Source organism: Centruroides sculpturatus, unplaced genomic scaffold (assembly GCF_000671375.1).
Source record: "Centruroides sculpturatus isolate CEXI.00-Female unplaced genomic scaffold, Cexi_2.0 scaffold689, whole genome shotgun sequence".
NCBI classification, from domain to species: domain Eukaryota; kingdom Metazoa; phylum Arthropoda; class Arachnida; order Scorpiones; family Buthidae; genus Centruroides; species Centruroides sculpturatus.
The window spans coordinates 314,263-341,626 of NW_019384971.1; the positions used below are offsets into that span (position 1 = coordinate 314,263).

The 27,364-nt window shown below is 33.0% G+C and overlaps 1 protein-coding gene across 2 annotated transcripts; it reads right to left on the minus strand.

Moving 5' to 3' along the window:
* Window positions 1–1,189: 1,189 nt before the first annotated feature.
* On the minus strand, window positions 1,190–25,388 carry LOC111632621 (ubiquitin-like-conjugating enzyme ATG10). 2 transcript variants are annotated; one of them, XM_023377111.1, is made up of 7 exons: window positions 25,188–25,388; window positions 12,487–12,573; window positions 12,202–12,307; window positions 12,031–12,128; window positions 11,858–11,955; window positions 10,007–10,086; window positions 1,190–1,254 (listed from the first exon to the last, which is right to left on the minus strand). In XM_023377111.1, the coding sequence occupies exons 1-7, from the start codon at window positions 25,287–25,289 to the stop codon at window positions 1,211–1,213; spliced, it is 615 nt and encodes a 204-aa protein (XP_023232879.1). In that variant the 5' UTR covers window positions 25,290–25,388; the 3' UTR covers window positions 1,190–1,210. The 2 variants fall into 2 exon arrangements, with proteins under 2 accessions (XP_023232879.1, XP_023232880.1); XM_023377112.1 differs by lacking the exon at window positions 1,190–1,254 and adding an exon at window positions 7,059–7,165.
* Window positions 25,389–27,364: the final 1,976 nt, after the last annotated feature.

Consider the following 27,364-nt stretch of genomic DNA (forward strand, 5'->3'; position numbering starts at 1 on the left):
AGTTCCTGGTGTCTTTTTATTTGTCGAAGTCGGTGAAGCATAGAATGGCACANGAAAATGAACAAGACGAGAGGTAATAATAAACAAGAAAGAAAACAATATATACGTGTTGACAAGGTCATAAATAAGGGATTGTTTGGGTTTATAGAATGAGACACCGAAACACATGAACAATCTACCAAGGAGGCGTTCCTCCTGGAGGACTTTCACGTGTTTAAAATGTAAATAAAACCGAAAAGCCAAACTTTGACAAGCCCGTTGATGAAGCACGAATCTGCTCTAACTGCCAGTGTTCAGTGGTATTAACCACTCGGCCACTCATAGATAAAGAAAAGTATTATCAAGAAAGACTTTATGAAATTCCCAATGCCTATTTTAGACACAAGCAAACACAGTTTATTTCTATGGCCCTGTAATGCACGATTGTCTGAAATTGCGATTTTTTCTTTAAGTAACATTTTTAAAAAATGTAAATAGTGTACTGCCACGGCAATTACTTTCTTATAAAATGCGTTCTGTGAAAAAATGCAGTATGAAATTACTATCTAATATTGCACTTATAGTATTGGGCCCTGATTGGGGGTCCAATATTATACGTTAAGGTGTCAACGTACCACTCGGGATATAAACCTTTCCAAGAAATTTCCCCAAGAAGAGTAACAGGATCTCACATATCCTGAAATTATTCAGGATATATCAGACCCTGTCCTTCATATCTTGGTTCTTTCCATCATTGCGGACTTATTCGAACACATGGTTAATAAAGGAAAAAAGCCCTCGTAGCGCTCCCGGGGCAGAAAGTGTCAAAAATGCAATAAATACTGAAACCCAATCATAGTTTTTTAAGATAGTTTATGAAAATTTTAGATTCCTTTTGATATTTTTTATGCTTAAAGTGTTCATTAATTATCTTCAAAAGACATAAAACTTAACAAGTATTTTAATTACAAATAAATATAACGAAAATCATTTACTGTACTGTTATGTATCAATAAATAAACATTTCTCATTTTGTTTTGAAAAAGTCATTACCTTTAATGGAATTTTTTTGTTGACTGGAAAAACTCCGAAAATCACAAGAGCCAACGGTTGATTTCCAAATCTTTTCATAAAATTTAGAATCTGCAGGAAATTTAAATTTCTTAACACATTTTAAGATTTGTTTATCAAGATTTCAATTCTTACCTTCAGCTTTTCTTCAAACTCTAAATTACATACAGCAAATTGTCGGATGTCTTGAAATGTATTCTCCATCTGTGAAATAATTGCAATTAATTAAAGAAACAAAATAAGTTTATTTTTTATTGGATTAATTTCCAATGCCCATGCCAAAAAGGCAATAATTGCTACTTCCGAAATTAGCAATAAAGTAAAAATCACCCAATTAAAAGCAGACAACATATTAAAAACAATATCTGCACTGAATAAAACTGTATTACTTAAAATAAATAAGCTGTATTAGGAGATTCTTACCGTAAATGCAAATGTGCATAGCAAACATCCTGCAAATATGAAGAAGAAAGTGATGAGGATAACCAATCCATATAATGCAATTTTGATGTATTCGTGAACGGTAACAAAGAGCAATAAGTAATATGCAAGGCTCGTGCCAGAAATGATTCCGAAATACATAATCGAGAATGGATAATTGAAATTAAGGTTTACTTCATCGATACAAAGCCAAAGTTCTTGATAATTCATCATAAATTCGTTTAATTTCGTGTTTAAGTTGGCGTCATTTCTTCTTATTGAAGAAAGTTCTTGTTGAATGTATTCAAATTCTTTTTTAAATATGAATAACAACAATCCTAATGATGAGAAACCAAATGCAATACCTCCAAAGAACAAATGGAGCTGGAACCCGATTTCAATACTACAAACGAGAGCTTCTCCCCGAAACTTTTGTGTTTTCTGTAGTTCGGGATACAAGAAAATCAAATTAATGAATTCAAAAACGATTACACAAATAAAAACCACGAAAGAAATGAAAATGGAGGTATTTTGGATCAATGGATTTCTTCCAAATGCGAATTTCTGTCGAGAATATTCGCTTCTGACATTTCTAACAAGATTGAACTTTGACATTTTTATGTAACTGAAGACAGAAGCATAAGCCATGAACATGGTTGCAGCTGCAATTTTATATGGTCTTGCGTTTCCCTTTAATATATTATACCATCCGTGGCAAATTGCAAAATGATCTATGTTTGGAATTGCTTGCCATAACTTCATAAGTGTATGAGCCCAAGAAAATAATTCTACAAAATTTATGTATTTCTCTGTGAATTTAGCATATTTTAAGATAAAACCATTACTGTTTCTGCAATTGCAAATTATATATGGCTGAAAACCGTAAATAACAGCGATTGTCCATATTGGTCTCATGATGCAACTTATGCAAGTTTGGCTATTTTGGTTCTGCATATTTAATTAATCGATTTCCAATAGATGTAATAGCAGAGTTGTACTTTAATGTCGTAGCTATAGTGTTTATAATAGAAGACGTGTATTAAAGAACGTCTTGTTATAGTAGTCTCGTGAATAATTTAAAGCTCGCAAATAGGAAATTCTAATGAGCCACACGTGCTTGAGTTAATTGTTATTGGTGGTTGAAAGCATTCTAAAACTTTTAATTTATGCATATTTTATAGAATTTAATTATAAATTCCTACTATTACATAGTAAAGATTATAATTTATGTTTGAACTTGCTATCTCTTCTAAACTATTTTAAAATGACTCTTTATTAGCATTTTTTGCAATTAATGCTTTAGAGAACACTGTTTATACATATATAAAATACATACAGGAGATTTTTGCCATATTTCATTAGCATTCCCATGTTAATAAATGTGATTTTTTCTTATAAAAAAAGATTCTGTAACCAATAATAATTTTACATAATTATTCCCTATATTGGGAGCAGAAGGTGGTTGATTTTTCTGTTATTGGGTCAAAAACCCCATTAAAATAAAACTGATATTAAACTCTGTGTATATATTGTCTACTTGAACCTTGTTTATTAATAGGACTTATTATACTGGTATAGATTCTGATTAGCACAGACAGGAGGAAATAAACAAACAAAGTCAAAACAAAATAAATTATTTCGTTTTGACTTTTAAAAAGATCTCCTCTCTTTGCTAATCAAAAACTACACCAGTATAATTAGGTCCTATTAACAATGAACACTTATCGTATATAAAAAAATAGTAAATAGGTTAGATTAGGTTTGGTAAAATAGGGTTCCATTGAACTTCAATAAGCCCTAGGCCCCGAAAAACATAGATCTGCACCTGTTCTGTGTATATATTGTGTACTTGGACCTTGTTTATTAATAAAAGAATATTAAAATTTATGATAATAAATTAATTTCTATGGGCCCCTTGACAATTGGTGGCCCAGGACTTAAGCTCTATTATTCCCTATGTAGATCCGCCCCTGACACGCACAGAAATGTAAAACAGTAAAGACATAGAAGTAAAACGAATTGGTACTCAAATAATGACAAGCCAGTATCCAAAGAATGGCCCACGGGTACCTTCTGTGAATCTTGTGTATTTTGAATGAAATTACGCATTTTGACTTGAAGTTCCCGTGACTGATAGACTACATCAATGGCGCCCAAACTTTTCGCTTGGTGGACCAAATTGAACATAAGTTGTATGCAGGCAAGCCACAAATATTTTGCTTATTCCATATAATCGAAAACTAAGCTTATTTGTGGCATCAAATATGTTTGTGGGCCTGATATGATCCGAGGACCGTTATTTGGGCACCAGTGGACTACATCATTGGGTTACTCGTTGTTTCATAAATAGCATTGTGCATTCAGGTGTGTTATTAACTTATAATTACGTGATTATTGTTAATCTGGTAAAACGGATAATTTGTCAAAGCTGTAATACCAAAGGTAGAGAAAAATCGATGGTGTAATTGTATGCATCATTCCAGGGTTAACACAATTGCAAGTGAAATTTCAGAACATGCAGAAGACATTTTTGCAAAAACAATTAGTATCAAATCACAACACTGGCAATTTTGGTGTTGCGAACAACAAACATTTCATTTTTATCAGCTATTCCATGTTATACAGAGACCTTAGAGATGAAGTAGAAGCTGCTTAATATGGCCCCTGCTTTGAAAGCAAAATACCCGAACACAATGAACAGTGCATCCAACAGTCAACCATATTTCATCTCCTGTGATGTTTCTCACATCAGGGACAGATCTACATAGGGACTAATAGGGCTTGACTGGGTCCCCAAGTGTCAAGGGTTCACAAAAATTGTATTATTGTCATAAATTTTTAATAATTTTTAATCTTTTTCATTAATAATGAGCACTTATCATATAGTAAAAAATAGTTAATAGGTTAGATTAGGTTTGGTTAGGTTTGGTAAAATTAGTAAAAATGGTAAAATGGGGTTCCATTGAACTTCAGCCCTAGGCTCCGAAAAACCTAGATCTGCTCATGAGTGTAATGCCGTCTTGAAAGACTGCTAAATTTTCAGCATGGTCTTCGTCTGATTTTTATGTTAATGGGATCACTTAAATATTCATAAATACAAATACAGAGTGGTTCCAAAATATGGAGAAAAGTTTGGTTCATGATGCCTGCCAAGACAAGAAACAAGAATACTCCTGTAACCATACGTCAGGAAATGAATAGTTAACACACAATAAAGGCAGCATTCACACAGTTGTTCAAGAACAATGTGTGAATGTTTTTAATGTATATTAACTATAACATATGTTATACAAGCATTTTTGATCTTGTCTTGGCAGGAGTCACCACCCGCATATTTCACAACCACCCTGTATAACCATCATTATTCGTAGTATCTATCACAAAGAGAAGAACAAAGATACTCAATATTACTATCAACATTTACTAATAGACTTGTGTGATTTTTCTGTGAGTACAGCTCGATAAGATGTGAATTTTGATATACTTTCCAGTTGTTTTTCCATAACAAAGCCATTTTCTTCCATTCAGAAAGATAAAACGGCAATGTTATCTTTCTTAAATTTCACCTTTATTACTTACTAATGGCAAGATGAGTAGGAAGCAATGTACGAATTATCTAATTATTAAAATTATAGTTTTTTCATTTTATTTAATCTCTCGCCGTGAAAACACTAAAAGGGTTTTTTTGGATCCAGTTACTGTCACATCCTTTATACTCCACCGATTTGACCCTTTTGACTATCACCTGTTTTTCAGCCTTAAAGGAAACCTTCCACAGACATCATTTCATAGACTCCGAAGAACTGAAAGCAGCTGTCCAGGAGTGTGTGTCACACGTTCCCAAAAAGTGGTTATGAGGACCTGGAGAGGTTACCACACCAATGGCATTAGTGCAAGCACCTGAAGAGAGACTATATTGACAAGATGGACCTACCTGCCGAATTATAATGATTTGTTTGTGTCGAAAAAAATAAATTGTAAATCAACATTATACGCACCTCCAGAGCCGTAACTAGGCAGTTGCAACAGGTGCAACAGGTGCACCGGCACAGGGACCATTTGGAAGGGAGCCCAAACTTCTGTTCACAAGAAATTATATTTTTAAATTTTAAATTTTTCGCCTTTCTTCAGCGCGGCTTTTTTTCTTTCTTCTTCTTCGATGGTGTTTTATATGGAGATTATAGCTCAGTGTAGGCTCTTTCTCCGAGTAGACTTGTGTGTGTGTATGATCGCTAGGCGACCGATTAGCCGGCTGTATCGAACAGCCATACGTACGCGCGGGAAATAAGTGCCTTCCGGGAGGACTTTTATGGGGAACTGGCCTCCTATTCAGTCGTTATAGGCAAGGAGAAAACCCGGAAAACTCCAAGCAGCCAGCCTGTCCGACCGTGGCGCGAACCCACGACGAACCTCCCAGTCTTTAGGGTCTGGTCACCACTACGATGAGCGGCAACGGAGATCACTCGCCCACTGGTGGGGGCCAGCGCGGCTTGGCGATTACATTTCGCTTTAAGTACTTAGACCCTAGATGTCTGCTCACCAGTGTTCCCAACTGTGGCGACCTTTAGAAGGACGTAGTGAGGTAGCGGAGACCTCAGACAAATCAGCCAAAAGTAGCGACTTTTGATATTTTTAATTTATTTTTTGAGAAATTTAAATTTATGTTTATAGTTTTCAAATTTACAGATTTTTCTCTACTTTATAGAGCTTTCTGGCAACGACTAATATTATTACGATATACAAACTGTATTTCTAGATTTTTCCACAGTGTACAGAGCTAGAAATCTGTAAAGGTAACATTTTGTAACAAAAATAAATCTGCCCGAGGATTTTTTTTAAATTACTCAATTGAAAACGGTAACTCCCGAATAAAATCTTAGTCTCGAGGTTGTGAAAGGCGTGCAGAAATTCTGATATCAATTTTTGCTTTACAGTGGTACGCATATGTGGTGTAGCCTATATCTGAACGGCGGATTAAGCGGTAAGCGAACTATGCGGGCGCGTAGGGCCCCGAAGGAGCTCCCGCAGTCTTTAAAATACTACTGAAAAATACAAAATATAGAAACTGCATCTCCACTTAATATTCTACAGGCTCTTCATGATTTTGGTTTAATTGATTCTTACCCAAATATCAATGTCGCTCTTCGAATATTCCTAACTCTTCCCGTTTCTATTGCTTCGTGCGAGAGAAGTTTTAGCATGTTAAACTTAATAAAAAAATTATTTAAGATCAACTATCGGGCAAGAACGATTGTCCAATATTTCTATTATTTCAATAGAATACAATATCGTTAAAAATATTAATTAAGATGGTGCAATTAATGAATTTGCTAAAATGAAAGCCAGAAAAATTGAATTAAAATAAATCTTATTAAAAATCTATTGTAATGCATTTGTTTTATTATTTTCCCAAAACCAAATAAATTAAGGGGCCTAAATGCAAATTCTTGCACAGGGCACAGGAATGGCTAGTTACGGCTCTGCGCCCCTCTATCAAGTAAATTACTGACCACAGGATTTTATAAGAACGTAATTCACTAATTGAGAATACAGTTATAATACAGAAATAAACTGACAACTGAATTTTTATTTTAAAAATTTTAATTAAAATATCAAAATATAAAAGCATTATTTTATTACATTGATTTTTGGCATGTTTAAGTTTGATTTGTAAACTTCATTATGCACATTCAACCTGTAAAAATGAAACAATTCTACATTAATAAAAAAGAATGGTATAATGTAAAAACTATTTTCAATTTTTACTAATGAAATGTTTCAATACAGAACAGTTCTGAAATTAATAAAACTTAAATAAGCTGGGTGGCTGTGCAGTAAGGTTTCCACTTATCGCCATGAGGGGTGAAAGTTCAAACCGGTTTCCGATCCTTCAAAATTTATCCTGCTATCATATAATTCTCCATCTCTCACCCATGGTTGGCCCCATTGCGAGTCAAACTGACCATAATACTTTTAGATTCCCAAATAGCTTACAGATACCCAGTGCCTTGGAATGATTCATAAAGCTAAATTATACTAACTATCCTAAAAAATGTACAGACAAAATTTGCATTTTAAAACAAGGAGTCATAGGATGGCTGTAGCGGTTTCAAATAGATGGCGCTATTATGGACTGAAATGGGTCAAACTTTATTTTATTAAGTGGTAACCGTCCATTTCTAATTAAATATTACGATTCTACATCAAAAACAAACTTTTATCTAAACCATTTTTTTCCGAAAGAGCACTTATGGAATCGTTTATTTTCTTCAAATAATGAACTGATAGCATGCTGTGTCACCAGCTTTGTAAGGTGATCTTACGTAAGCTTGTGATAAAGAGAAGAGATTGATCTTGATTCCACCAAATTATAATAGTTTCATAATGATTTTCTAAAGCAGTTTTCTTCTTTTATTCAATGAACTTCGCAGCTATCCATAAATTTACGTATGTGCAGTGTGGCAGCCATTTATAACTTTGAGCGCCCATAACTTCTGATAAATGCATCTCTTGAAATAATGTTCAGACAAATTTTGTCTGAGCACTAATATCTTTTTTCTTATAAATGCAAATTTCACGAAACATTCCATGTATTACCTAAATTGGATCCCTGTATAATCCAAAATTTAAAGAATTCAGTCGTCAATTAATTGACTCATATATTTGAGTTTGTCATGTTAAACTTTAATAAATAAAGCTCAAAGTTATAAAAGCTTAATATAGAATTTTTCACATGGCATGGCACTTAGTTGAAGTATTTAAATAGATTTTTGATGCATTACAATCGCTAAATAATGACTGTCTGGAATTCAATGTTAATTCCTGGAATGTGAATGAGTGTATCATTATCGATAATCGAAATCCCTCAATAATAATATTAAATCAAAAATAATGATTTTTCACTTAACGTTTTCGTGTATAAGGAACAATGCACAATGAGAAAGTTTTGAAAAATTAAGAAACAATCAATATTTTTAAAAATGTTTTCCTTTTTCACAGTAAGTTCGCCATGAAATTAACACAGAATAGAATTTTTCTGTGCTTCTTTACTACACTTCTACATTAATTACACTGCATAAACAATTATTATCTCTTTGTTACTTGTTAGAATCTTCTGTTTTCTCTAATTTCTCAAACAACAAAACACTGCCTGAAAATTTAAACGTCATAAACACAATCAGTTCATTACTGTAGACCCTACAGTAATGAAGCATTGATGAACTGATTTTATTTATGCGTTTATATGCCTCAATCTTTACGAAAATTATTTCTATTATTATTTTATATTTAGTATCGTAGCCTACAGTTTGGGCTAAAATGCTAAATATACACATGTATATGCTAATATTGATATGATGTTATGTGTAATAAATAAAATTTGCGTTGATCTTTCGAAGGGAAAATGAGTTAATTTCTAAGTAGATGAAAGTTCTTACCTCTTGAAAATGTTAATCGTTTATCATCAAAGATTATCACACTTAGCAAAACAGTGAAAACACTAGTTCAAATTGAATATAACTGTTCAGATGCAAATTTTCTATTGTTTTTAATATTCCTGAATTTGTCAGTCTGCTTGGCTGTTATAAAAAATGGCAAAAATCACGTCCACATAATGTAAATCATGTCTGCGTTACAATCATTCCAATAAAAAGCAATTTTTATTTGAAGAGATCTATGAATGTAGATAGCCTTCTACAATTCTTCAAAGGTCGTCTGTTGTGCATATTTTTATTATATATGTGTAACATAAAATACAAAACGGAAATCGTAGTCACCATTTCATTGTACACAGTGTTCGAAAAGATTGAAACGTACGCTAAGTTTTCTTTGTTGCTTGTACTCTTATTTACAAAATGATGCAAGTGTTCATTCGGATGCCTCTGTATAATGTCACATATTGCAATCTTTCGATCAATGGTACAAATATATATGGTGTTATAAATTTCAATACGCTGGAAAAATCCGAAAAAAAAAATGATACAGTTGCATTAAAAATACGCAGAGTTTCATGATGAACAACACGTGGAGTCAAATTGTAAAAGAAAGTAGAATAAAATAAACAGAACAAGTATAGTGTAAATCCCATTGGGTCCAGGCGTTTATGTCTCAATCATTATGAAAATTATTTCTATTACAATTTTCACGTGTTGTAATATCTTCAGGATTTTTTCATTTGAACTATAGTTGAATAAATTCATGCAATAATAATGGCGTATGCTTCTCATAATATACTTGAAATTTTTAAAAATAAAGCATTGTAAAAACTTTTAATAATTATTATCGGAAAAAAGAATATNAAATTTACATACTTAAGTACTAATAGTTCACGAAAATAACAATTTTCGTGAACTATTATTAGTTAAGTATGTAAAAATTTATTACATTTCCTGTTGTACGAGGGTTTTACCCAATTCTCGAATCGTGTCAGAGTGAATCCGTGCTATAAAAGTACCGTGTTATACGGGGGTTACCTGTAATTTTAATAATTAGCTAGTTATGCAGTCTCAATAAAATTTACATTAGAATTACTATTTACCTTTAGTGATGTAATAGGGAGAGACTTCTAAACCCACGATAGGACCAACAATACTTAACCATGATACCAAGTAATTGAAACTGAAAAACAAAAAAATCATTGTTTAGTAAATATACAAAGCAATTCAAAACATCTCTGCAACTTTCAAAGCGTTTAGAATTTTTAACAGAAAACATGGAATAGGTAGCAAAACAGATTAAGTTTATCTCACTATAGTACTCAAAGTATCAGGTTGTATTTCGAAATGGCTTTTGTTGCTGGTTTGGAATGTGCATATTGCGGATTTTAGTTCGAAGAAACAAAATCCGCAACAACTGTTTAATGGATTTTTCTTAACCAAAATCGTAGAAATCTAAGACACAATTTACTCTTATCACTGAAATTTTGTTGTGAGTTGGTGTTCTGTGTGCCATGACAAATTCATTAGTCACTTGCGTGTTTCTGGTTTTGTTGTGGAGCAAGCGAGGGCCAGCTTCGTTCATAGTCCTCAGAAATCAACGAAAAGTATGCCATTTCGAAACAATCGTTTTACAACTTTTATGAAAATGTTTGCAATTCTGCAAAACAAATTCTATTGCAAATAAGCTGGCTACTCAGGAACAGGAACTCTGGAGAAATGTCGCATATTGGATTGAAAAGAGAAGACATTCCTGGATATTAATATTTTCAGTAATTATTCGACATTTCATCTCACTGCTTCAATGAACACTCGTAATTGCGAATTTGGGACTTTGAAGATTCACTAGCAACAGTGAAACATGTTCCTGACAATCCAAAAATAAATAAGTTTTGCACTCTTGGCAAAGATAAAAGTGTATGTTCTTTTTTTCTAATAATGGTACCATTGATGGTATAATGTGTCTGAATATAATAAAAATACTATCGATTTCACATTTGAACAATGGCCTAGAACAACGCCACCTTATGTAATTGACCAAAATAAAATTTAATTAAAGACCTTCTGACCGATTACAAAAGGTGCTAGGCTATCTCTCCGAGAAATCTTCGTTCAAACCCAGTCGAGTCCTATTATATCTTGGATATCGATCGAGACGTTATTATACTGCTAATAAACCTAATTTGTGATCAGGCCTGACTACAATGAGCGATATTAGTTTACGATGTAAACTGTCCAGATTGTGTAATGAAAATCACCCAATAACAGGCCTGAAAAGCCTGAGGTCGGCCAGAAGAGAGGACAGAAATGACTTACCCAGCATTTCATCCACCTAAAAATCCGTGTGGACTGTAGCAGTTTCTATAACTGGGTTCAGCAGCTGCCATACCACGCAGAAACCTATAGTGAGCAGCTACCTCAACTATAGTTGAAGTCCCATAAACTACCAAACTCGTGAAAATCTAGGCAGTCACAAGCCCCCAAAGCTATACATCTGTCTGGATGACTAGATTACGATGTGTTAATGCCTTCTGCTAATTAGGAAATTACTTGACTTCCTTCATTTTGTCCATCACCAAGTTATTCACTTTGCATGCTTGGCCAAATCCACAATGGATATGAAAGGTCCTCTTACAGCCCATAAGCGAAAAAAAGAGTAAAAAATAATTGAAAATGAGGGAATAATATATTAGCTATTAATCCTTTACGCGGCTTTACGCGGGAATAACATATTAGCTATTAATCCTTTACGCGGTTGTATACATTGCAATATTCGAATGTACAAAGTGGGCCTTCTGTTCCTCTAAAATATCAAAAATTTATTCAGGCCTTCTGGTTTTAAAACTAGATCCTCTATAGTCTAGGGCAAACAGCTAATACTTTCATCACTTTAACCTTAAAAATTACTCTATAAATACGCAAGCAATCGTATAATACATAAAATAAATACTCACCTTTCTTGTTTCTCGGCAACCGACAAAACATTTTTCATTAATTCTGATGTATGACAAGGATGTATAGTAAAAAAGGGCCTTCCTAAAATGGGATGTTCCTAGAAAAATGTGACGACATATTTCATCCATAGTTAGTGTTTTAATAAGAGGAAGCAGAAACAAAATATAGCTACTTGCTGAGATAACATGGTCCAGCGCTGGTTTTTCAATTGATCCTGATAATATTTTGGTACGCGAGACCAAATTTCTTCCAATAATAGCGTTGAACCATCTGAAAAATTTGATATGACACTTATATATTCTGAACCTATAGTTTCTAATTATAAGGGTTATTATGTAGTTACCTTCTTTCCATGCAGTAAAATACATAACAGGTACTGCATAGCTAAGACTGTATACAATATGATATTCGTAAGTGACAATACTGTCGTTTACCTCAGAGAAATCAGTCTAAAATGTACAAAATGTATAAAAGATTTTAAAAGTTATTATTATAGTGTCTTTTACAATATATTTTTATAATATTTTTGCTTATAAAAATAATTTTAATCCTACTGGATAAAAGATGGCGACAAAAGTAAATTCCTTACCGCCATCTGTTATCGTAAAAAAGAACGAAATATACTAACTTGATTATCATCACTATTTAAATTTCCTTTATCTAAATTTTCCATTTTTCTAATAGTTTTAACAAGATATGAGTATCCGTCTTCTTCCTTTAATTTAAAAATTTATATATTAAAAGAAAATAAATAAAGAAATCAGAATTTTAGTCGAATGTTAGTCCAAAAAGAAAATCGTTTAAAAAAATAACCGATTAATTAAACACTAAAAAAATAAATAGAATAAAATACAATTTATTCAGATAAATTCAATAATAAAATATTTCGTCTACATTAAATGTAAAATAATTTAGATAAATTTTATTTATTAATTCATTCAAAAGATGGCAGCACCTATATTCGTATATTTAATTGATTTTCTTTATTAAATTTTATTAATGTAATTGTAACGTAAAAGTGTTTAAAAATTTAATTAAATATACATCAATTTTTTAACTATATTAAATTTTTCAAATATTAAATAAAAACTAAATTAATTTTTATAAATTAAATTTCTTAAATATTGATTAAAAGTGGGGTATGAAAATAAAAAAATTGTATTACTTTGAATTAAAAGATGAAATTAAAAATATTCCTTATAAAATATAAGAAAAATTCGATATGGCTTCCTGAATAGAAATTTTTAAAAATTTTCATTTCCGCTTGACAAATATTTTCTGCATTTCCTGTTTAAATTCCACTACAAAAACGGGGCAAATAAATTTTTAACTGGAAAAAAAGTTATTTTTCTTCTTAAAATTTCCCTTTTTCTTCAATTCTTATTTAATTTCAAATTAATTAATAAATGATTTTTTTAAATTTATACCAAACTTCAATTCATTATGTACCTCTTTTTTTTTAAATAATAATTATTAAAAAACTTATTTAAAATTTTAAATAAACAATAAATTTTTAAAATAATTTCATTAATTATTCCTTTAAATTTCATAAATTATTCTTTAAAATTAAGAAAACACGTTGTGACCTCAATCATTGGGAAAGTGCGAATGTTTAATATTTCCGCCGCGCGATGGCACCAGCGTAGGAAATTATATAATGGTCACGAGGTTAAGCTTTTTTTAAATTAATAAATAAAATTATTATTCTTTAGAAAAAATCAAATTGGCAACACTTACGTAACCTCGAATGATAATTTTTTTNTGGTTACTAGCAATTTAAATTTTAAAAAGTTAAAATTTAGGATTCGTAGAACAGATCAAAAACTGCTTTGCCATTCGGAGTGACAAGTCGGCGCTGGTTGAAACCATTATTTCAGTCTACATTACTTATACATGACTTCCCGCCTCTCCTTCTTGTGGATTGGAGACTGGAGAGGTCAAGGTCTTTCGACGAAAATTGTTCTCTCCCAGTCTTGTCCTCAGCACTAATTGATGGTGTCAATGCTAAAGATGAATGCAAAGGTCAAGCCATTCGAGTGCTCTGCACTAAGACAGCATAACACCGATTCCGAAGGAAAAAATAAAAAAATAAAAAAAGAATATAAGAAAGAAAAAAAAAATTGGAGAACAAACACCAAGCGAAACCGTAAACCATTTCGGATAAGAAAACGTCACTGGAATAGAAATTTCTCTTCGATAATTTTTATTTATTTATTTATTTTTATATCTAGATATGGAGCCGCTATTACTCGATTATTGCATACTCGCATCGAACCTAATATGGTTTATTGAAAGATTAATTTCTAACTTGTGACAATCTGCGGCTTTCGCCAATTAATTTCCGTGCTAGGAAATTCCATTGAGTACATATATTTCGCTTTGTACACGCGTGGAACATAAACTTATACATAGATTTTTCGGTATTTAAAAAAAGAAACAAAAAGGAAGCGGAGAGGAGGAGGAGGGTGGGAATATTTTTATTTTTGAAAAATCTTTATCGTTTTATTGCCAAAGGTCAAAATGTCAAATCGTATTTTTGTTAGCTCGCTTTTGTGTTTTGCTATTATTTTTGTTTGGCAGGTGGCTTTCTGCTCTTGACACATCATCTCCCGAAATTCATTGATGAATACTCTTAATGGAGCTCATTCACTATTTACAAAACTTTTAACTCGAAATTAATTAGCATCATGTGTATCTAAATAAACGTCGTACAAAATTACAACGAGAAAAAGTTTACCAAACTTTTTATATTTACCGAATTTTATTATAAAACCGAAAACATTAAGCATAAATTCCCAGTTAACACACATTTTACAACGATTATCCGAAAATATAATCTATAAAACGCCAACAACCGATAGCGATAACGGAAAAAAAATTCAAATATAACGATTCGACCAATCAGAGTAATTAAAACGTTTTTTTTTTTTTAATTTCAAATATTTAAAAATTCAAAAACAAAATTTCCTTGCTCCGAATGGCTCTTTAAAATCTATTGCGTAACAATAATATCCATAACGACAACCAATAGTCGAAATTAAATAATTTTAAAATTTAAACTGACCAATAAACTGTTTTTATTTTTTTATTACGAAACAAATTCCTCAATGTTAACTGGTTTAATTATTAATACCACGATAAATTAACCAATTATTTTTCGAGGGGGAAAATTTTTAAAATTCGTATAAACGAACTAATAAAACGAACGGAAATTTGATTTTTAATGCTGAAAAATTATTTAAATATAATAAATAATAAAAAAAATAACTTTAAACGAAATCGTGGGAAATTTTTAAAATGTCGTGGACGTGGAATATACCTTTAAATAAATTTACATCAACTATTACGTCACACATGGCATATCACAAAGAAACAATTAATGTATTTCTAAAAAATTGTTTAATATTAATTCGTGATATTCACCTATCGTATGTTTTATTATTTTTTATTTTTATTATTTTTTTTTTACTTTTGTTCTCGAAAACGAGACGGATCGACAGAAATCGGAATTAGAAAAGAAGGAACTAATCGATAAAAAGGTGAACGCTGGAGACCTTTACAGAACTCTCTTCAAAGAGCGAACCCGCCATCCCTACTACGCCACAATAGACTAGTCCAGGCAAGCTAAGAATCAGTTTCGATACTTCTGATTGGTGAAAGTGCTATGTTCTGGCTACCTTCCAACCGAACCTAACGTGAGGCTTTTTAAAAGATAAATATTTGATCGTTGTTTAGGAAATTTTAAAAACATTATCTAATTTAGAAATACCACTTTTAATTAAAACACCAATTTCATTAATTAACCGCCCCGAAAAATTTAATTTGTTTTACTAAAATAATATATATATATATATATACAGTATATATTTTTTTTTCCTGTTTTATATTACGCTGTTATTTTAATATTTTATTTTAAAAAAAAATAATAAAATTTCCATATTTTTTAAATATATCCTTTTGATGAACATTTAAATACGTTTTACATGTTTAACAAACGAATATTAAATATCCTATATCCATTATCGCCGTAATTATGAAACCAAGTTAGGGTCGAGTGGAATGACGTGAACAATTTAAAAGGTAAACTCGAAGTAAAAATTATGAATATTTAAGGCGACGGAGAAATATTTTAAAGCGTTAATTATTAAAATATAATTAAAAATTACGTTTTCCTTAACGAATATATTCCCATTTTAAACATTATTTTATTTATACACATTATCCTTCGCCCCCCTCCGCTTCATGCAGGAGTGATAACGAGAATCGAACCTAACCTGAAGAATGTGTGGAAAATAATAATAGAAATGTCGATACAATCCAGTATATGTAATTATAACAAATTAAAGATTCGCCCGAATTTATTTTTTATGCAAATTACCTCTCTTGACATTCGGGTTGACGTTTTACAATATTCGATATAACGTAACAGCGATACCTTATGCAAAGCGATATAAAATTGGTGACTTTTATGGCTCCACGGCAAACTTTGATGCACGATTACCATTTAAATCCCCGAGAAACTTTTCAATTTATTAGAATATATTAACTCATTAGGGAATTTCTGTCGGGTGTACAAATTAGGTTCGAATGGAGTGGCACCCCCCTGCGATAATACGAAATAATCTAAACAGTGTAAATATTTAAAGTTGCAGAAAATATTCGGAGTATTTATTTCGTAAGATAACATCGAATTGTTATCGAATATTTTGGGGGAGTTGGGAAAAATTGTTTAAAATTTTAATGAAAATTCGATAGGAATGCTAGTAAAATTGGTAATTAATGAGAGCGCGCCGTTCACCCGATTCTAATCTTTAATAAACCAATGTTTAGAATACAAAATAAAACATCTTGCATAAACAATAACAAAGGTTCCTGGCCGCGAATTTTAATAAAAATATATTCACGAAAATCCACCAATAAAAATTCACCTTTTATAGTCCCAGTAATAAGAAATATTCTTCATATAATTTGATTGATCTATTGATTCTTACGTTTTTCACAATCGATCAATAATAGACAGCAGTGTCAGTATGAAAGAGGAGAAGAATTATGAAAATTTTCTATTTAAAAAAATTTTGGGGGATATTTTAATGAAAAAGTATCGTAGAGAAGGAGTAGAGAGAGAGAGAAAGAGACCTTTACTTTCTCCTTTCGACAATAATTTTTCTTTATTCAAACCAACATTTTTTTCTAATTAATAAGAAAAAATAATGTGTAACATAAAAACTATTCTTGCAAATAATTATCAGAAAAAATTCTGAATACAAAAAAAAATGTTATACACAAGAATTCGCTCAATATTTAATGTAATTGGTCCGTGACTTATTACGTTTTTTGAAACTGCCCAATGGTGTTGTTTTTAACGATTTTCGAATTCTGAAACTGAAAACACAAAAATAAAAATTGTCTTCGGCTCTTTCATTGGTTTAATATCTCCCCCCTTCGTTTTAAAAAATTATTTTTCTTTAAAATTCAGCCAACAGAAAATTGTTTTTCTCGTGTATTAAAAATTCTAGAGTACGTAAAAGTTGAAATTTAAATTCGAGAATTACATTGGTCCATTTCGAAAAACGTAAGTCATCCATGACCAATTATGTTTTTCGAAAATCCATCAAGTTTTTTTTTTAATTATTTTCAAAATTCAAATTGAAAACAAAAAAATCCAATATGGAGCCACGATTGATTTAATTTTTTTTAATATTTGAATTCCAAAAAAATCAATCTAATTCGTCCAATTCTGACGTAATTAGGCACGGATCGTTTTTAAATTGTGAGAATCGATCAATAAAATAATTTGTAAGAATTTTGTCGTTACCAATGAAACCGACCAATAATAGAAGTTAGAAACCCTGTGACGTAGCAGTCTACAGTAGCGCGTTATCCTATGAGCAAAATGGACAATTTCCTTGGCCTCCACCAGTAAAGGGCGCCAAAGCAATCTTTTATAAGAAAATATTTCCTCAAAAAGTTCCACGAAGGAAACACAATGTACAGTACGTTGGGTACCCTAATTCAAATTCGCCTTGGCCCCATGAAGCTATAATGCTCCACTGAAGCCGAGTTCAAAGTTCAACCTTTCAAACTGATTTTTAGTCCCCTGGTTTCTAAGACTGAAAGCAGAAAGAAGTTCGGTAATTTGTCGATCCGAGAAATAAAGTTATTTTTATAATCAATTTTTTAAAAAACGGAAACTCTCATTCGTTCGGAAAGAAATGTCGCGTTTTGAATTCCACCAATAGAATTTATTAATATTTGGAATTTAAAAAACGTCATTGAATTCGTTTAACCGTTTACCGAAACGTCACACGACCTCATTACGTTTTACTGAACTTGCCAATAGTTCTGTTCTAATAATCATTTACAAATTTAAATTTGAAAACGAAACATTTCGTCACGCGCTTATTGGTTCGATTACATTTTATACGTTTTTTTTTTTTTCGATTTCAAATCGTCCAATGGGAAATTTTCTCTACTTTAAACGTTAAAAAAACGAAAAGATTCTTTAAAAATTCATATTTCTTCTTGTTTAGTTAGAAAAATATTATAAATATATTTAAAATGAAAGGAAGAAATGCTATTTTTTAAAATGTGGATTTAAAAGAAGAAGAAGAAGAAGAAGAAACGTCTACTCTCTTGTTTAATTTAACCTCTGCTGGGACCAATTCTAAATTTCTAAAGCGGGTCACTGAGTTACTTGACTTATCATAATTAGACACAGCTCATATAATGAATTGTCTAAAATAAAACTAGAAAGAAGGAAAATAAGCTAAACTAGAAAGTACAAATTCTGATTCGTTCTACGAGAAATTAATGATGCATTTTATATGTCACTGTACTGATAAATAACTTTGTTTCTTCTGCTTTTGTTGAAATTGTTTTGACCGATTCTCCTTTAAAATATTTTTTTTCTCTCTCTGATTTTTATATATATATTTTTTCCCTCCAAAAATAGTGTTAATTGAATGCGGAATTACTTCGTAAAAGGAACTATATAGGGGGGATAACCACGTGTAAGAGATCGTCTGGTCGTCTGTACGCTTCATATATTTAGTAACCACCCAATATTTGTGCTAAATTTGGTGAATAATTTGGATCTTTTACCTTTGTTCCCTCTTATGGTAATTTGACGTTTCCCTTCCTCTACTTCGTTATTAAGGGGAATATCGGATTTTATAGCGTCTAAACTTTTGCATATATTATTAACAGGGCTCAAGCGCATGCCCTTTTTTTTAATGATTCGTTACGGCTCCTTGTTTACGCTTACCTTTTAAAATAATTTAAATGCGGGATAATGAAAACAAGGGCAGAACTGGTTGTTTGGAGGAAGTTTTCGGTTAGGAAATGATGAATAAGTACTAGTTGTACGTTTACGTAACAGTCAACAGATACACATAGATTTGGTATTTTAGTATATGAGTAATGTAACTTATTATTGTTCATTAATTTTTTTTTTTTCGTTTAATGTTAATGATTATATATCAGAAAGTGTCGCCATCTATCGATGTTTTATAAAAGACGTTCGTAGGGGGTTTATGTAGTGTCGTGACAGCTTACTACCCATCGAATTAAGTTATTGGAAGAGGGCATAACGGGTTAATGCCTGCCAACATTTTAAAGGGAAAGGTAAAAGTATCCCACATACATCCTTTACTAGCGACTCGCGAAAGAAACTATGCACAGTACATTCATAATAATACAAACTTCAAGGTCAAAGTGGTAGGTGGTTCCTGTCATCGAGTTTCTACTCGTCCATTTTATGGTTTCACAAAGAGAGAAGGAACCCTTATAAATGGGTCAAAGCCATTCCTAAACCGAACTCGGGTTAATGTACAAGGATAATAGATTTTTTAAAAATATATATTGTTATTATTATATCGCGCCTTTGTCGGTGACGTCGAATGTGAAACGTGTTTAAATTTTTTTTTTAATTGCAATGGTCTTCAGCACATTAACATTAGAAAAATTATCGAGTTAGATAGTTCCCGGAAGGATCGTCTCAGATTTTTATGGTGTAAACTTTTAATACACTTAAAAAAGGAGATAAAAACGTCCTCCCCTATGTTAGATAGATAAATTCTTGTTTTTTAGGGAATTTTCTGAGTAAAAATATTCATTAATATATATTTTAAAGTAGGAAAATTCGTTAAAACGAAGTTTCAAAGTTGGGGAAACTCATTAAAATAAGGTTTAGAGATCGAGAATATGCGTTAAAATAGGATAAAAACCAGGAAATATTCGTAAAAATAGGGTTTCAAAATAAGGAATTTGTTCCTCAAAACAGAGATCCAGAGTACGGAATATTCGTTAAAATAAGGTTTAGAATTAAAGATTATGCATTCAAATAGGGAATATCCGTAAAAATATGATTCCAAAGTAATAAATACATTTAAATTTTCAACTTTATAATAGGGAACCGCGTGTAGAAAGGGAAGAAACAACTTATTCTTCTATTCTTAACACGCAGTTTCTGTTTTGTTTTCTACTTTTATTTAGCTGAATAATATTCTTGCCATTCTCAAAGCAAAGTAGCAAAAATATGATTAATTTTCATACTTATAATAAATGAGTTATTGGCAAGGTTACACGTCGCTACACGTAGGACTTGTATCAAGTAGCATGAAAATGAGAGAAAGTTTAGGCCTTGTGACGTTAAAAATATATATAAAATTTCAGTTAGAATATGCGTAAATTCTTACGAGAATACGAATTTATAATTCCGAAAAAAAATGTATATTTAAAAAAAATTAGGAATACGAGTTTTGAATTTAAACACACATTTACCAATCGATATTTAAAAAAATATATATTCGTTAAATATGGTTCGAAGTAAGGAATATTCATTAAATATGGTTTTAAAGTACTGATTATTCATTAAATATTGTACGAAATAGGAATATTCGTTAAATACTATGTAAAAACAAGGAATATATTCAAATTGCCAACTAAAAGTAGGCATATTCGGGCACTATACTGGTATCGAGCCGTGTAATTTATGTAAGTTGACGATCAAAATCGTTATCTGGCAGGCCTCCTACATCTTGGTATGTAGGCCTCGATCGGTATTGGGCCCTCTCTTTGGACCTCACGCTTCCGATATTGAGCCCGGAGCGAAAAAACCTACTCCTCTTCTGCTACACACGACCTTGATGACAACAATCTGGGCAAAGAGACGAACCCCAATCGGGATCCGAATTATACTTCCAAATTAACTCGTATGAATTACAATTAAAATTATATGTATTATAAATAATAATAATCAAATCGGTAATGCGATATCCCCTTAAATATGAGCATTCGAGTTTACACCACCAGATATTTTCTAAGAGTATAAAAAAGGGAAGAAGAGAGAGACAGAGAGAGAAAAATAAAATACTTTCACGTCGTCGTAAAATTATTAATTTTACATTTGGAGGAAATATAGAACACAAACAGGAGAATATAAGAATTATAATTATTGGCGGAATTTTTCCTCAATCCAAGTATATGTTTATCCCTCGGGCATTTCTGCATGGTTTCCCCTCTGGCCTTCTCTGGTTAGTCAGCCTCGAGCCATATACATATTCTTAAAATCGATGTTTCTGAAGGATAGAGGAGGATCTTGCCACGGTTTATAATTCCTCCCCCCATCGATACAATAAAAATATTCCCTGAACACTACGAACACGTGTCTAAGTAGGGCAATCTATGGGCAGGAGGCCTTGAAAATTTATGCATTCTTCGAGGCCCACTTCGTGTTTGGGGCCCTTCTGGTGTCGTATAGGGCAGCGAAACTTTTGTACAATGGTTAATTTTCGCGAGGGTGTTCGGAGATTACGTAAGAGGTGAAGAGCGTCGGATACGGGAGATTCCAATCCCTGATGGCTACCCAACTGCAAGATAAGCTAGAAAGTTGTCTCATCGATCTTTACCGGGTTTCGGGATTAAAATTTAACTCGATCCTCTTTGTAAAATAAGTAAAGATTTAAATACAGTAAGGTATAACCTGTTTACAACGGAAACCAGCCTAAACGGTCAAAATTCTTCGGAGCGGAGCGACTTTCTACGTTTAATAAATAATTAAACCTGTTCCGAACGGAAAAAATATTCCGCTTTAAGCAGGTTTCGCCGCATATTGTTTTAACTGAAAGGTCAAATCACGTTTCCGAGTAGTTAAAGATCACACAAAAATATAATAGAAGATTAATGAAGTAGCACGGAGGTTAACAGAGTTAAACGGGGGGTTAAAAGGGAGCCATTAGAGATTTTAAGAAGTAATTCAAAGGTTAAAAAAAATATATAAACTCACAATGGTCGATTAAAAAGTTTAACGGGGATGGAAAGATTACAAAAAAATATATACACCAGAGGGCGGGTTTTAATTCGAAAATTTCGCCATCGAAACGAGGGGGTGGAAGCCAAAGGGGATGTAAAGAATTAAAAAATATTCGTGGAAGTTTCAACTGTGCAGACGTTGGCGTAAAGGTAAACGTAGAGGGAAGGATATTGTTATATCAATACCTCCTTCGAATATACAGTTACAGCATGGAATCTGATATAGAGTAAAAATCGGTAACGTAAGACATTTTAAAACTAAGGCCGCAGCAAACCGCATACGAAGGGGAGGGGAAAAAATGGCGCTATTATTAGATCGGAACACGACCGATACTCATTTAATCACCATTAATAATAATAAAAATAAAGCGTTGGAGAAAACATACAAGTTAATATCTGCGAAATCGATCAACAGGAAGAGATTCTCGAGTACAGCATACGTATACATACATACATGCATGCATACAATATGAATTAATCAGAGATCTAACTAAAGCCAACCCTTTATAAAAATTGATAAGGAGGGAAAAAATACAGGGGGTGGGACGAGATAACTAAAACAAAATAAATAAAATATTATTCATATCTCAAAAGTTGGGGATTATATTTTGGGAAATTGCATCTGTGATGCTGGAGAAAGGGGAGAGTAGTAGTAGCAGCACACACAAACACACACACACAGAGAGAGAAAGAGAGAGAGAGAGAAAGAGAGAAAGAGAGGAGGGATGCAGTGGAGACTTGTTGACAGTTAGCCATGTTCGGGTTATTTATGTTAATAATTAATGTTTTCCAGACTTTTATTATTACTCGCGTAGTTTAAAATATTTATAAACGTAAAGCGAATTATATATTTTAAAATAGAAGTTTTCTTCACAACCGGTTGCGTATCGAGTCGAGTCGATTCGGTTTGGAATTATTCCAAAGGCACACGCACACACAAACACACAGCAAAGAGAAAATGTCTAAAGTTCAGTCATACAGACGGATAAAATCTTATTGCAAACGTCAATGCTAAATATTATTCGCTAAACACCGCTACAAGATAGAATTGGAGAGGTTTTTAGAGGTGACCTTGAAGGCAATATATATATATATATATACACATATATATTCATAAAGTAACACGGCAGCGATATTCTGGTGACACCGGATCCCCCAAAAGGATTTTGTTTATCNTCCTTTTTTTTTTATTCCTTTACAACAAAAATCGTCCACTAGAGGGAGTGACCGCTGCCACAGTTTCCTCTTCCATTTTGCAATTTTCCCGACGAAAGTTAAATATTTAGCACAAAAAATTCGGCGAAGTTGGCCGGGGAAAAAAAGAAGAGAGATTCGAAATTAATGTCCCTTCTTGTTTATTTTTTATTTTTATTTATTTTTTTAATCTTTGCCGCGGTTGGGTAAAGGTCACACGACGTTAAGGGCAAGAATCAAGGCGCTGATAAATTGTGAATATGGGATCGAGGAAGTTTTTCTTTATTCCTGCAACCGATCGAATATTATTCCTTGCACACCACAAAACTCGGGGGCGCATGCGCCGCGCGAATAAACTAAAGCACAGCTGATGACGTCACGAGGCGAGCAGGTCACTTCAAACGATTTAGAATAGAATTTACTTGAATACTTTACATGGCTAAGCGCGTGCGCATTGCCACGCAAAACACCGAGAACGTGAAGAAGAAAAAAAAATTTATATATATACATACGTATGTATATATATATTTTTTCTTTTCCTTTGCTTCTACCACCCTCCCTCGCCGTTTCTGGGGGTGGAGACGCGTGTTTTAATCCGATAATTTGGAAGAAAAACGGGGGTACGAGTACGTATATACGTGTGTAGGCGTGTTTGTATGTATGTATATTTACATGTTGTACGCTTCTATCGATGGGGGTCGAAGGGGTGCTTAATGGGAAATGTTGGAAGATGTGCCGCGGGTCACGTGCACGGAGAAAACATCCTCGCTGTCTGACGTCATGGCGTAGTTGGAAGGGATTCGCCAGCGTAAAGACAACAATGCAACGATGACCTTTTCCAATAGCAGCTACCACCACCATCGCGGCAACGGCAGCAGCATCTTCAGCCGTCGATTCGACCCCCGACTCCGACCCTCCTCGAGCCAACAGGAGACCCGACGTAGCAGCACTCGTGGTCCTAACCAAACGCCAATCAATAAATTTACATATACACTACTCAGGTTATGATAGAGAGGGAAAGAAACTTTAAAACTTCCACCAACACGCGTGAGGGATGAATTAACCGAACCCACGACCCGATGCGAAGGGGGGGGAAAATCGCAGAAAAATGCCAAAACACCATTTTAAAATCGTCATCGCGCGGGGGTGTGTCCTCGTTTCCTCTTAGAGGGAGTTTTTTCTTCTTTGTTTCGGGAGTGGCGCGTAGTTGTGACGTAAGCGCGCGTATCTCTCTCTCTCTTTTTTTTAAATAATAAATATCGGAGCGATTGTGTTGTGTTGATTAGCCGTTGGCTGTCGCCTGCGCCGTGTAGCCCCAACCGACCACGTGTGTATGGCATTACTTCCGCCTGGATATACTCCGGCCTGACTGATCGATCGAATGTCTCGGCTGTGGAGAGTACTGGAGTTGGCCACGTGCGCTGACGCACAACTGCGCACCCATCACCAGGACAAAAATAGTCCTAAGCTTTGATAAAGTCCTGTCGCATTAAATGCAGACCGAGGGGGAGGGAAAAAAATTAAGAAGGGGCAGTCGGACGTGACCACTTATCGTTTCTGAAGGGGTGTTCGCTGTTTCAGTTTCTCCCGTCTCCTGCATGTGTTATTTCGTTCCTCTTTTTTCCCCCGAAACATTCGGGCGAACTGTATTTATGGTGACTTTTTTCGTGTTTTGGTCCGGTTTGAAATTCCCTCCCACGACGTCCTCACCTCCCCGCCTATCGATTTGGTAAGGTCCAACCGGTCTCATACTACATTCCCGCCAGAGGAGGGAAGGTAGTAGTTAGAATACTATTTAATTTACGATTCATTTTTGATTCCAACCTTGATCGCCTTCCTCGACCATCCATCACCCAAATCAGCTGACTTCTCGAGAAATTCGTTGACAACTTTCTTATAATCTTCCAACTCCAACGTACTCGACATCTCCCCCGCTTTAAATCCGAATGGACGTTTACTAGGACACCGGAAATGACGACAAGGAGTGACTCATTCTCCGGCTCGGGGATGAATGTTTATCGCTGATATCACTCGACCTAAACTTCTCCTTAGAAAAATATTATAAATATATTTAAAATGAAAGGAAGAAATGCTATTTTTTAAAATGTGGATTTAAAAGAAGAAGAAGAAGAAGAAGAAACGTCTACTCTCTTGTTTAATTTAACCTCTGCTGGGACCAATTCTAAATTTCTAAAGCGGGTCACTGAGTTACTTGACTTATCATAATTAGACACAGCTCATATAATGAATTGTCTAAAATAAAACTAGAAAGAAGGAAAATAAGCTAAACTAGAAAGTACAAATTCTGATTCGTTCTACGAGAAATTAATGATGCATTTTATATGTCACTGTACTGATAAATAACTTTGTTTCTTCTGCTTTTGTTGAAATTGTTTTGACCGATTCTCCTTTAAAATATTTTTTTTCTCTCTCTGATTTTTATATATATATTTTTTCCCTCCAAAAATAGTGTTAATTGAATGCGGAATTACTTCGTAAAAGGAACTATATAGGGGGGATAACCACGTGTAAGAGATCGTCTGGTCGTCTGTACGCTTCATATATTTAGTAACCACCCAATATTTGTGCTAAATTTGGTGAATAATTTGGATCTTTTACCTTTGTTCCCTCTTATGGTAATTTGACGTTTCCCTTCCTCTACTTCGTTATTAAGGGGAATATCGGATTTTATAGCGTCTAAACTTTTGCATATATTATTAACAGGGCTCAAGCGCATGCCCTTTTTTTTAATGATTCGTTACGGCTCCTTGTTTACGCTTACCTTTTAAAATAATTTAAATGCGGGATAATGAAAACAAGGGCAGAACTGGTTGTTTGGAGGAAGTTTTCGGTTAGGAAATGATGAATAAGTACTAGTTGTACGTTTACGTAACAGTCAACAGATACACATAGATTTGGTATTTTAGTATATGAGTAATGTAACTTATTATTGTTCATTAATTTTTTTTTTTTCGTTTAATGTTAATGATTATATATCAGAAAGTGTCGCCATCTATCGATGTTTTATAAAAGACGTTCGTAGGGGGTTTATGTAGTGTCGTGACAGCTTACTACCCATCGAATTAAGTTATTGGAAGAGGGCATAACGGGTTAATGCCTGCCAACATTTTAAAGGGAAAGGTAAAAGTATCCCACATACATCCTTTACTAGCGACTCGCGAAAGAAACTATGCACAGTACATTCATAATAATACAAACTTCAAGGTCAAAGTGGTAGGTGGTTCCTGTCATCGAGTTTCTACTCGTCCATTTTATGGTTTCACAAAGAGAGAAGGAACCCTTATAAATGGGTCAAAGCCATTCCTAAACCGAACTCGGGTTAATGTACAAGGATAATAGATTTTTTAAAAATATATATTGTTATTATTATATCGCGCCTTTGTCGGTGACGTCGAATGTGAAACGTGTTTAAATTTTTTTTTTAATTGCAATGGTCTTCAGCACATTAACATTAGAAAAATTATCGAGTTAGATAGTTCCCGGAAGGATCGTCTCAGATTTTTATGGTGTAAACTTTTAATACACTTAAAAAAGGAGATAAAAACGTCCTCCCCTATGTTAGATAGATAAATTCTTGTTTTTTAGGGAATTTTCTGAGTAAAAATATTCATTAATATATATTTTAAAGTAGGAAAATTCGTTAAAACGAAGTTTCAAAGTTGGGGAAACTCATTAAAATAAGGTTTAGAGATCGAGAATATGCGTTAAAATAGGATAAAAACCAGGAAATATTCGTAAAAATAGGGTTTCAAAATAAGGAATTTGTTCCTCAAAACAGAGATCCAGAGTACGGAATATTCGTTAAAATAAGGTTTAGAATTAAAGATTATGCATTCAAATAGGGAATATCCGTAAAAATATGATTCCAAAGTAATAAATACATTTAAATTTTCAACTTTATAATAGGGAACCGCGTGTAGAAAGGGAAGAAACAACTTATTCTTCTATTCTTAACACGCAGTTTCTGTTTTGTTTTCTAC

Coding starts and splice junctions, on each gene's coding strand:
- LOC111632621 (XM_023377111.1), bottom strand. CDS start 25,289: ATGTCGAGTACGTTGGAGTTGGAAGATTATAAGAAAGTTGTCAACGAA. Junction 12,574..25,187: donor GGTCGAGGAAGGCGATCAAG/GTTGGAATCAAA, acceptor TTTAAATTAAAG/GAAGAAGACGGATACTCATA. Junction 12,308..12,486: donor TAAATAGTGATGATAATCAA/GTTAGTATATTT, acceptor TGTACATTTTAG/ACTGATTTCTCTGAGGTAAA.